Source organism: Onthophagus taurus, chromosome 5 (genome assembly GCF_036711975.1).
Source record: "Onthophagus taurus isolate NC chromosome 5, IU_Otau_3.0, whole genome shotgun sequence".
Lineage (NCBI taxonomy): Eukaryota > Metazoa > Arthropoda > Insecta > Coleoptera > Scarabaeidae > Onthophagus > Onthophagus taurus.
In genome coordinates, this window is record NC_091970.1 from 4,008,973 (window position 1) to 4,021,808 (window position 12,836).

The window sequence follows — 12,836 nt, forward strand, 5'->3', positions numbered from 1 at the left end:
TCAACTCAAGATAGATGGAGAAGCACGAAACGGTGGTTATCTAAATTGTTTTTTATTATAATTTTTTTTGTGTTTTCAATTAGCATACAAAGAGATGAAAATATTCAAATGATTCCGAGATGTTGATCTTTAAGGTTAAAAAAAGCGAAGCGACCGGCTTTTATTTTAGGTCGTTCTTCAGGAGCGAATCCGCAATGCAACACGTGTAAGAAGAGTTTATGGTCGAACCGCGCCATCAAACTTGATGTATAACATCTGTATTCACGCGCGGTTACTATTTATAACAGTCTTTTAGCATGCACGAGATCTTTCCGTGTAAAAATTCGTTTCTTAATCCATCGTCGACATCGTTAAATTGGGTTCGTTTCTTACTTGGTCGTTAAATTTAAATCTAAATTTACTTACCACTTATTTAAAGAAGTAATCACAAAATCACCGCAAAAAAAATTAATTCACAATCACATCGCGAAATAAGAATCGCGTTTTATTAAAGTTTTTTTTTGTGGGTATTAAGAAGAAAGTTGTGGACAACGACGACGTCCGAGTCGCGAGTGAGCAAACCGTCGGTTCTTGGGCAGTCAAGAACCTGCCTCCCACCAGAAGCAGCAGCAACAGCAACAGAAAAGCGATGGTTCGCACACCGCGAGAAGAATCCATCGAGTTACCCTTTTTTCTATTATAATCGGGGCGAAGGAGGGTCGCGATTTAACCCCTTAAACTAGTTTTATTAAAAAGCTCGCGACTAGTTTTTATTTTTAGCGACTCTTTGTTTTCAACAACGAACAGATGCGAGATGGAAATTTCAACGAACGATGTTGTCAAAGGGTTGAATTTATTTCAACAACTCCAAATCACTTTATGAAGAATTTATAATCGTGTGAACTAAACCTAATTACATTCATCATCGTGATTTCTTTTACAAAAAAAAACAACATAACACATTAAAATTAAATTGACACTTATGTTATAACTTATGTCATAACACTTTTGCTGCAGCTAATATTGGTATTAAGTTGCCGAGGCAGCTATGCTGCTGAGGCAGTAGTGCAAATATTTGAAAATCTGCAATAAACTGTATTACTTAATAAGAACATATAGTATTAGAAGCCGAGGCAGTAGCGCTAATACTTAAAAATCAGATAGCATAGCTTATCTTTTACGATGTATATACTATTTGGCAACAGAAGCAATGGACTGTTATTCAGCGCTAGATGGTTGTATATTTTTATTGAACTAAGAGTAGAACTAACACTAAACCTAGAACTAGAATCATTCGGGTTTAGCCGTACGTCTATTAAGATGGCTAAAGCCGAATGTTTCTAGTTCTAGGTTTAATGTTAGTTCTAGTGGCAGTGCTAAATAGCGCTAGTTAGCACTAGATATCAAAATTTTGCAAAATAGATCATTCGGATTTAGCTGTTTTGAAAAATATTCGTTACCAAAGGGTTGAATTTATTTCAACAACTCCAAATCATTTATAAAGAATTTATAATCATGTGAACTAAATCTAATTACATTCATCATCGTGATTATTTTTTTGACAAAAAACAAGATAGCACATTAAAATTAAACTAACACATAAAGTTCCAATACTTAAATACTTCATCATCGCTAAATCGTACAAAAAATCTTTATTATCTTCTTCTTCTTCGTCCTCATCGATTTCGTTATTATCCCGACAAGAAATTCCAAAGATGTTCGGTTCGTTAATAATTTCACCGCGCGTAAAAAACGCGTTGTGAATCTTGGACATCGTCATAGCTAAGGAATCGCATTCGAAATCGTTGTTTGCCAGATTTATAGTCGGATGTACGTTTCTAGCGTTGGGGAATTCAAAAACAACCAGTTTATTATCGTTTATGAATAAATCCTGGATAACAGTTCCAACGAAAACGCCCGACGTTAAATGAGTAAGCTCATTATGGCTCAAATCCAAATGAAATAAATACGGTAATAAAGAGAATGTTCCGATTTTAATTGATTTTAACGAGTTGTGCGATAAATTTAGCTTTTCTAGCGTTGAGATGTCTTGGAATATACCCAAAGGTAACACGTTTTCTTCATCGTCTGATGATATCAAATTGTAGCTTAAATCGAGCTTTTTTAATCCGTGCATGTTCAAAAATGCGCCGTGCTCGATTTGTTTTAAAGCGTTCGAAGATAAATTTAACTCCAAAGTGCTTGAGTGATTAAAAATTTCTTTTGGAAGTGTTTCGATATTGTTTTCGGAGAGATCCAAAATTCTTAAAAAGGGGAGTTGAGTTCGAAACGTTTCCGCGCTAAAAGCGCCGAACTCAATTTCTTCGATTACGTTTCCTGATAAAGAGATTTTTCGGAGTTGACGAAAATCATCAAAACTCCCCGATGAAATTTTTGTTATATTACTTTGAGTGATATTTACAGTTACAACCAGTTCGGATTTTAACGGCTTGATGTTTTCGAAGTTATCAAATAAATTGTCGCAATCAATGCTTGATCGGGAATCGATGTAAGTGTGAAGAATACAACCGGGAGTGACTTGATGCAAGAGTTTTAAAAGCGATGTTAAAAGGAGAAGCGTTTTCATTGTTATCTAAGAATTTCAGTTATTATTATAATACAAAAAAAATTTAATCTTACTTGGGTAATAACGAAATAAGTCGAGAATGATGTTTACTGAGTGAATGCTGGAATTGGACTGAAACGCAAATTTTTTTCATGGACAATTTAGAACAGCAATTAACTTATTTTTTTGTAAAGTTCACACAATTCATTAAATCTTCTTTATGGTTCATTCACTTAAATTGAAGAATTTTTTTTATTATTTCTATATTTTATTCAACAAATGAGTCTTGTAGCTTTAATTTAAGATGATAACTCTTCAAAATAAACAGGCGACGAAATTTAAAAAAGAAATTTAATTAGTTAATAACGCCATCTAGCGATTACGTTGTCAATTTGACAGTTTGACGTTTTTTCCTAAAATCTTTCTAGTTCTAGGTCTAGTGTTAGTTCTGGTTTTAGTTCAATAAAAATATGCAACATAGTGAAATATGCGTATAAATGATGTGTTTCCAGACTTTTATGCCACCCTGTATAATACTATCAAAGCAGAATTTTAGCGTAACAAAAAACATATAAGAAAACACTTTACTAGTTCATAATATACAGTGTGCTGCAAAATTATGGAATAAATTCAATAAAATCTTTATAATCAATATTTTCTAAAAACACATTTTGAGCCTATTTTCACTTCCCGATAGTCATTTGTTTTTAAGTTATGAATGCGTCATATGAATTTTATTACTCAATATAGAAGGATATTTTTTTCAAAGGGAACATTTGGAAAATTTTGAAAAAAATCACTTTTAAAGTATAAATTTTTATTTTATTTGAAGATGAAGTAATTTTTTTAAAATACTGTTGATGACGACATAACTTAAAAACAAATTACCGTTGATTTTGAAAAACCAAAAAGGACTTGTTTCTCCATTTGTGATTTAAATGAAAAATGTTTCAAATAAAAGTTTCCTGGTTAATTATGGCACATATTCTGGCTACATTTTTTGTTTATATTGTTCTTAGTTTCGTTGCTATGGTAACCAACATTGTTAACTTAAACCCATTTAAGACATTTGTTTTTTTACATATTTTTGACAGATCATATTTCATTCTATTCGATGGATATATCACATCACCAGGTTTTATAGGAAAAAATTTCAATTTTCTGAAAATATTTAATCAGCAAATTAGAATCAAAGTAGGAACTGAAATGTCGCTTGATAAACAACGAATTGAAATTGTAATGATGTGTGCGTATTGCGATAGAATTTTAAACTGAAACATTTTTCATTTAAATCACAAATGGCGTATTTACTAGCTATATTCCATACTTTTGTTCCACTCTGTATCATTCATTCCTATCATTCCTCTCTGTATCATTAATGACAGATTTAGACCTAAGAGAAAACATTATAACACCGCTACCTTAGTATATAAATAACTTTTATCGTCAAATACATTTCGTATCATAAATGGGAGGTGTACACCTAGAAGAAGACATTGTAGTACTCCTACCTCGGCCGCAAGCGACTTCGGCTCAAAACTATAACATCACAGCCTTGGTATATAAACTATTATCGTGAAATATATATCATATCATCAATGAAGGATTTAAATCTAAAAGAAGACATTGTAACACTTCAGCCTCGGCCGCAAGCGACCTCGGTTCAAAACTATGATATCGCATTGTATTGGATGACAGTAATTTTAAAATCTTATATAAACACTCCCTTAACATTAAAAGTATGTTACTAATGGTAATTATTTGTGAAATAACTAAAATTTCAAATTGTATAACCGGAAGTTGTTCTTTACACGAAGAAATGGTGGTAAAAACCATTTCAAATCGTTTTTAGACAGAAGGAGATTTACAGTGTGAGATTCTATATATGTTCTTCCTCAAACGCTCGTTCTTGGCACATTTTCGAAATACCGAGCTGGTTTAAGTTATTTTTACGGTCGATCCACACGCCATCGGTCCATTGAACAATTGTGAAAGACGCTAATTAAGTAATTAGCGACGTTTTTCAACGCGAAAACAGACATTTTTTAGCAAACTTTTCTATTTCTTTTTAGGTGAATTCTCCAAATGGGGCCTTTTTGTATTTATTTTTTTATCGAATTCTATTTTTGGATATTACCCAGATGTTTTCGTAATAGAATTTGCCCTTGGGTAAATAAAAAAAAATAATAAACGGAAACATCAATTAAAACTGAATTAGCTTAGCGGGTTACATAAAAAAAATTTATTTGTGAATTTTCTAATTAAATTGAGGTCGAAAAAAAAACAACATTCTTTCTCAATGGGTAATAGAAGAGTACGAGTTAATGTTGATGATGGTTGGTAGCTCGATTTTCCGCATTCACGACTCCCGGAGACAGAAGTAGCAATACCGTACGTCAACGCCGCGGAGAGAATAAAGAAGGGCACGCTCTCTGTTGTCGTATAGATTCAAAAAAAACTGCTTCGGAGGAGTAGAAACTGAAACGGTTGCTGCAGTGTTCATCGTTATACGAGCCTGGGCGATATCGATCATTTTTTGTTCGACGGGTCTCCGTTTCCAGCCTCTCTGGATATTCACGACCGATCGGTGGTTTATCTGCTCGACGGCATTGTAAAGACCTCGCTGCTTTGCTCCCGCTTCCAACAACCTAAGAAAAACTTTACGAGTTTAAGCTCACAAAAAAATGTAGGAAGAGATGTTTTTTTGAAATTTAATTTTTTAAACATTTTATAGAACAATCTCATGCAGACAAACAATTAATCGCCCTACAAGAGAAGAGGTTGTCTTAAAAGAGTAAGAAGGACCACAACTCGCACTAACAACAACAACAACCGGTCCCATGAGTAGAGAAGAGTTGGAGTTCGCATGAGCAGGACCGATATTTACTGCCCGCGGCCCGTATTAATAGTTCGTTGCGAAATTTATAGATAGTGTACCGATAAGCGCGCTTATAAATCAGATTGTTATCATTTATTGCGCCCGGTGCGTCGTTCAACATTCGCCCATCGTCTCTCTCTCTCTCTCTTTCTATGCGGCTCTTACAAGAAAACGTACACAGAATATCTCCGGGTAAGCTTAGCTTGCGTGCTTGTGCTCCTCGATTCTCGACTTCGTTCCTTTACCCCGTAAATCGCAAATAGAAACCGACAACGAAGGCCCCACACCAACAATCTTTCCAATCCTTCCAATCTTTCCAAAAACCAAAATTTTCTTGGTTGTCATTTTTTAAAACATTAAAAAGTATTGAAAGAGAAACTATAAACGTCGGCGCCGCTTGCGTAAGTAACAAGTTAAGTGAAGACGATAAAAAGTGTTAAAGAACTCGAACTCTCCGGAACTAAGAAGAAGAAGATGGTAAGAAATATAAAGAAGAAAAAGAAAATCTCGGGACACGTGCGCCCGGTTCTTTAAAGATTTTTCTTTGCCGCGTAACAGGAGGAGATCTTTTTACGGTTCCCCAAGGAGCCGTTCCCGTATCGACTACGAGGTCTTAACGGGGCCCCCGGTAAGGATTTAATTGATGTAATTATCCTTTTTTTCTTCGTTTTCCTTAGGTTACTTTACGTGTAATACGATCCAATACACGTCGGTGATGTAGCCACCGAAGACTCAAAATAAAATCTCCTAAGATTTATTAATAAAAAAGAATAAAAAATGGTTTGGCCTCTTTATTTTGTGGTCAACGACACTTAGAGAGCAACGACAACTGCGACGACGACGACCACGAAAGTGTGTATAATAAATATATGAAAGGGGGTCCTGGACATTTGTTTATGTGGAGCAAGTTAAGGCGCGCTCTCTGTCGCCGTCGCTGCAGAATTAATTTATTCAACGTATGGAGGGAAAAAACACGTCTAACGCGGGCTTATTACGCTGTCACTTATAAATTGGTCGCATTAAAGTTATTCAGATCGATCTGCGATAACGCGATGACTTTGCCCCGCTTATAAGGAAGAACGAGAAGAAGTAGAAGAAGAAGTGGAGATCATCGATCGACAGAAGCGGAGGACTTTTCTATTTCTTCTATGTTTATAATATCTAATCGAGCAGCACAACCTAAAAATATCAAATTTAATTTTACTTATTTTGAAGATAACATCACCACATGTGTAACCGATCCATCAAAATGTAGGAAGTTGATTGTACTACAATCATCTACAATAGTTTCGTGGTGAAATATAACCTAAGGCTATGCTTCGTCGTTCTTGTCGAACAACGTGATTTTGAAAGCACATCTTGGGATATTTATGATGATGCAGGAGAAAACGGGATGTTTAAAAGGAAATAATCGTTTATATCAGTGATTCCTAAACTGTGTATAGGGTGGCCCAAATTCGTTGTCCGCATAGATTATCTTCGAAACTAAAAGAGATACAAAAAAAGTAACTTACATGTTATGATCTCGTCTTTCGAAATGACAAACGTGAATATCTCACTTATTACCAAAGATGGAGTATTATAATTAAAACATTGTACGAGGAATTTATTTTTTTCTGCTATGTAGTTTGTTGGGTATATGTCTTATAGTTATTGAATAATTAACAAAAATTCTTTTTGTTCCTTCTAAAACCATGGTGATGACCATACTATGATATAAACTAATGTTCTTAAGTCATTACATCTTTGAGTAGTAGGCTTAGGTCGATGTTAAATTGTTTCAAAATACGAAACGTCAAGTGTAACAACAAACTGAATCAAACTGAATGAATTTAGAAAATTATGAAAAATTAATAATACCAAAACTAACCTTATCCAATCATTTTATCCTGGATGATTGACAGGCGGAAACAAAACTGACCTACCCTAACATCCCTTAACGCTATAATTGGGGTTTCAAAAGAAAACTGACCTATCCTCCTAACATTCGTTCGTTATCGTCAGTTACATATCATATAATTAATGATGAATTTTGATCTAAAAGAAGACATTGTTACGCTTCTGACTCGGCCGCAAGCGACCTCGGCTCAAAGTTATAACCCCTCGGTATATATATATATAACTATTATCATTAAATATATATCATGTCATGGTGTAGTCATGATGCACTTTTCACCAGTTTGTGTTTCTTCATTAAAAATAGTATCAAAAAAGTTTAAGAACCACTGGTTTATAACAATACATAATAACGTGTTTTTTAAATTTGCGTATCTCTAACGGACAAAATTGATCTCGCGCATTAAATTAAGAGGAGTATTAATAATGCCCACGTTAAAATTGGGGTGTCATCAACCCCTAAGTTATTTCGCAAGGGGGAATTTATTAAAATGAGATTTTTTGCACCAAACCGGTTCTTCCAAAAATATTTAACGAAATAATTCTCAAAGTCGGGAAAAATTTTTATTTAATTGTTTTCATATTAAAACAAGTTCTTTAACTGGATTTTGACCCCGTGTAGATGGGTAACATGAGGCTTCTCTTGGTTAAACTAGTCCTTCGGAATTCCGTATAACCATCGAAGCAGAAAATGCGCCGTAGGACCTCTTTGAAGTTGAGAAGACCGACACGGCGACAATTTCACCCTGATATTTTGAAATAAGAACAAAAAGTGATGCGTCTTAACGGAAAGAGAGGAAGCATAAACAATCCAAGGCGATATAATAATTATACCCGATTTAGTTTGATAATAAACTTGTTTAGGTTAGTGCAACTTTTATTGCATGCAAATCGAACATAACCCAACATTTTTATTTAAATTATTCTTTTTTAAATTTTTTTATGTAGTGGGGTCTTTGGGTAGAGATGAATAGTTTATGTAAATGAACTAAATGTTTACAACTGTCCGGTGCGAATATGCATATAGTGGAGAGAGGCGGTGGTCAAGCGTTGGATCGTCGAAGAGAAGTTCCCACATACATCGAGAGAAGAGGGGCCGTTTTAGATTGACTATCTCAACTTTTATTGATGCCGCGTACGCAGGCGACGACGAGGACGATCTTTTTAAAGCCCCCTCGCAGAACCCCATTTTAATTCGCATTGTAAATCGATCCCCATCATAAAATCATTTTAATCTTGTTCTATTTCTAAAATCAAAACATCTATTTTCGATGTATTTATTTATTTTTTTTTGTAATAGAGATTATTAGGAGATTATTAGCCGAGAGTGTGTCGCAACCGAAACGATTCGGGGGACGAACCGTTAAACAAACCCGAAGCGGTTTTTCCTAAGGTCGAAAAGGAGCTTAGTCATGAAAAATAATAAGAAATCTCTCATGTAACGAAATTACCGGGACCGCCACGGATCGATTGGTCTTGTTTTATGTCTTTTGATTGTTGTACCGCTTCTTCACGAATTTGTTACTATCGATTTTAACATAACCTCAATTATAAAGTTGATTAAAGTGATCAAGTTTATTATATGCCAATACGGAGAAAGATTATCAAACAAAAGTTTACCAAGAGTATCCAAGTTAGTTGATATTTTAATTATATATCAGCTCAGTGTGAACAGTACGGCAATTCACGATATATTAAAACCTGTCAAAATTTATTTTTGTATTAATACAAAAATGTTTCGTATAATATTTCCGTATATTGTGATTCAAAATCAATTTTTTAACGTACATTTTCGATGTTTTCTCCAGGTGGCGCTAAATAGTGATATAAAAGTGATATTTTTGAGGTTATCTTAATAATTAAGGGTTGTATCAAAATTTTTTTTAAATAATGTTTGTGTAGAATCTAATAATCAGAAGTAATTTTTGTTTGATACATTTTTCAAAATTTTGGCTAGATGGCGCTGTTTACTAGTATAAAATGATTTTGTGAATAGTACGGCTATTCAAAGACGTCTCACGTCTCTCAAGACGGCTAAAGCCGAATGATTCTAGTTCTAGGTCTTGTATTAGGTCTAGTGATAGTGGTAGTACAAAACTAGAACTAACACGTCTCTCAAGACTGCTGGTTTCTATGGAAATATATTTTTGTATATTGCATCTTAAGTGAAATTCACTGTATAGAGTATCCATGTCATCCAGATCTTATTTTATCTTTGTGAATTGTACACTTACGTACTCTCATTCGTAGATATCCACGGATATAGACAGTAATTTATAATAGACAGTCTTCGCCGCCGACTTTTAACACGTTGTACTTGGTCGCCCGATTCCTGCATAAAGAGGAAAGAAGATAAACACCAACAATGGCAGCTATATCAGCCATCGCCATTCAAGGAAAGAGTATCACCCATCTTTGGGACACCTGTATGTACGCGGTGTCCGCGTACTATTATAATCTATATTGAATCAATGATAAACATTTAATTCTCGAATCCGGTGCGGTGCAAAAACAATGAGTTTGACAACTTTAAAAGTTGTATCCTTCTCACACAAACTTCTATGGCACAGCTTCACTCCCTTCAAGTGTCGGTAATACTAAATGAAATGTTGGGTTGAGTTCTATTCTGTCCATTTATCTTCCATTTATCAGACTTTATCGTATCAACTAGATCTCACTACATATTAGTCCAAAAAAGCTTACTCAATAGTTAAGCATTAAGCTTATTCTAGTTCTTAGTAGTAACAACTGAAGATCTAAAAAACAAAACGTTAATTCTTGTTATTAATTTTAATAAATAAAAATGTTCCTATCTATATATAGATACTTCCTGTAATGTGCGAATTGTGGGAGTTAATAATTAGCCGTTACATTTGGTATAGTTATAGGTAGTGTTGTGGTTTTCCTTGCAGTAGGTGACCCCGCAGTGTGGCACGGGCACGGCGCCCGAGCCCCGGGCGTCACGACGTTGACCCGTACGTGTGCTACCATGGCCTCGACATCCTCCTCCCGGGCCGGATCTACCAGATTTCAGGGCAGACATTGACTGACGTACGATTGCAATTATATCTTGTTGCATCGACTTTGACCCCAACCCAACCAAATGGCTACAAGACGTGCCTCGGGTCAAATTTCCACTACTAAATCACTAAATAACTAAATAACAAAATAACGTGTGTTTTAGACAAAATTAAAAAATGAAATAAGAAAATGTTGAAACGAAATAATTAATAACATAACGAGATAAACGCGGACGTTTCGCATAACTCTCGTGCCATTTCAAGAATGTTAAACGTATCTCCGTGTCTACGGTAAACCACGTTAATTATACGTATCTTCCTGTTCCTCTTCTTACCAGTACCATTAATTTCTTCACAATTTTGCAGCAATTTGCAGTTGCATGATTTAATTTTCTACGTTGAAAGTTTCAATTACCGCGAACAAAATGTTTTCGCCGTGGGATGTTAATGCGATTTCTGTTCGTAAAGATTTTCGGATTTGTGGAGTGAGGGAAAAAAGGCAATTAACTGGTAGAGGGAGACGAAGAAGGAGGCGAATTGTGGAAGTGTCTCCGATTAATACTGCGCGTGATGTACCGAAGTCCGACGTCTTGGTCCCCGTTGGTCGCCTTAGACTATTAATAACGGCAATTACGAGTCGGAGGTGCGGCCCACCTCCTCGACATTCACCAATCATTGCTTGTGTGGACACGGGAAAACTAATAGAGATTGTTTTAAGAAGGGGAATTTCTTTCTTTTATAAATTATTAGTTTATCAAAGTGAGAACTGTCAAAGCGATTGAATTTTAGAACGTCACATATGTGAATTTACTTTGTATGTGGAGGGAAGAGTTAAAATTATAACTCTTGGTGGACGTATTAATGGTCATAGCGCGGATGCCCAACATAAATCCGGATGAACGAAGAGGGAAAGAAGAAAAGGAGAGAGGGTATCATCGGCAGCCAGTCTTCGCTGGGGCCGCTACAAATAACGGCAACGCAACAACTCGCCGTATTAATTACTAGGAATCGCGAGCGACCACACCCAAAACCATCCGAAAACGACCTCAACGACCTCCAACGAATCCACATTTTCTTCTTTTCGTTATTTTTTCATCTCATTCATAACTTTTTATCAATTAATATTTTAAAAAATTATTTACTAGAATTCAAAAAAGTTGATTCTAACCGTTTCCTCTTAGCAGCGGTTATTGGGGTTTCCGGGCAAAGTTGAGACCCTCCTCGGGCCTTTACAGATTGAGATAGTGCCCGAACGGTTCTGCGAGAGTCAATTTAAAATGATAATTTACAAGTTGAATCGTGTACATCGATGATATAATTGACCAAGACTTATTTTTATTATTTTTTTTTTTTGATAAACATCAACATATAATAAAGTTAAAAAACTAATTATTAATAAACTTCGGACTTAATTTGAATATAAATTTTCTTTAATGTCACACTACGCGCGACATCTATGAATTAATAGTTTAACCTATAACAGTCGAGATATGAACCAATCTGCCACTTTATAAAAATCTGTTTTCGGTCGATTAAAGATTAATTTTGAAATCGTACTTGATTCATTTTAAGTGTTTCAAGCGCTCTTCACATGATCAATATCAATCAATATATATTGTCAATATGGCCAATAAATCTATTGACAAACTATAATTGCCTCAGACTATTAATATTTATTGACAATCTACTTACAATTAGTTTTGCGTTGGCAGTCAAAGATGTCATGTCATGTTTGCATGTGTTAATGAACCATCCGGAGAATTAATAGCACTTTTGTCCATTAAAGTATATCTGTTTGAATTCATTATTACACGATATAATCCGTAATATAATCCTACTAACGTAGGATTGTCAATATCTCCCTCAGACTGTCCATATTTATTGTCAATATATCAAATATTTTCGTTTTCGTCAAACTATCCCATCAATATTTTTAATATTGACAATATGTCAATCTTTCTACTCACACGTTCAATAATATTGTCAATACTCAGATATTGACAATATTTATATTGATCGTCTGAAGGGCGCTTTAGTTAAAAAATTGCTTTTTTCAACATTAAAAAACAATTCAAAATATAAACCAAAACAAAAACAGCTGATCAGTTGTCAACTGTTGCCAACCGAAAGTTGGTTACTAAATTTTGATTAATCAATAATAAAATCCTCTTAAAATCCAATCAAAAGATTTTGTAATTAAAGGAATTTATCAAAAAATATTAATGTTGTACTTACTTTGAGGTTAGGTTAGGTGGGGAAATCGGGAACAATGGCATCTTCTCCGGGAGTTCGGAATCGGCATAAAATGGACTGCTTTTGAGGTTAATTGGCGAGTTTTGTTATTAAATCTTATTTATTTCTTCTTTTATAAGATTAAAATTGTTTAAAATTTGAATTAACACATCTTGTGAGGTAAAATGTCCATGGAAACCATCTGGTTTGCTGTCAACGAAAAATTGTTAAAAAATGTTAATTTAATAAAATATGATCTTAAAAT

The 12,836-nt window shown here is 34.5% G+C and overlaps 1 protein-coding gene across 1 annotated transcript; it reads right to left on the reverse strand.

Annotated features, from left to right (window-relative positions):
• Positions 1-1,431: 1,431 nt before the first annotated feature.
• Positions 1,432-2,698, reverse strand: LOC111426201 (carboxypeptidase N subunit 2-like). The gene is made up of 2 exons (XM_023060623.2): positions 2,620-2,698; positions 1,432-2,572 (listed from the first exon to the last, which is right to left on the reverse strand). Exon 2 carries the CDS (start codon positions 2,564-2,566, stop codon positions 1,508-1,510), a length of 1,059 nt encoding a protein of 352 aa, XP_022916391.2. The 5' UTR covers positions 2,567-2,572; positions 2,620-2,698; the 3' UTR covers positions 1,432-1,507.
• Between the last annotated feature and the right edge of the window lie 10,138 nt (positions 2,699-12,836).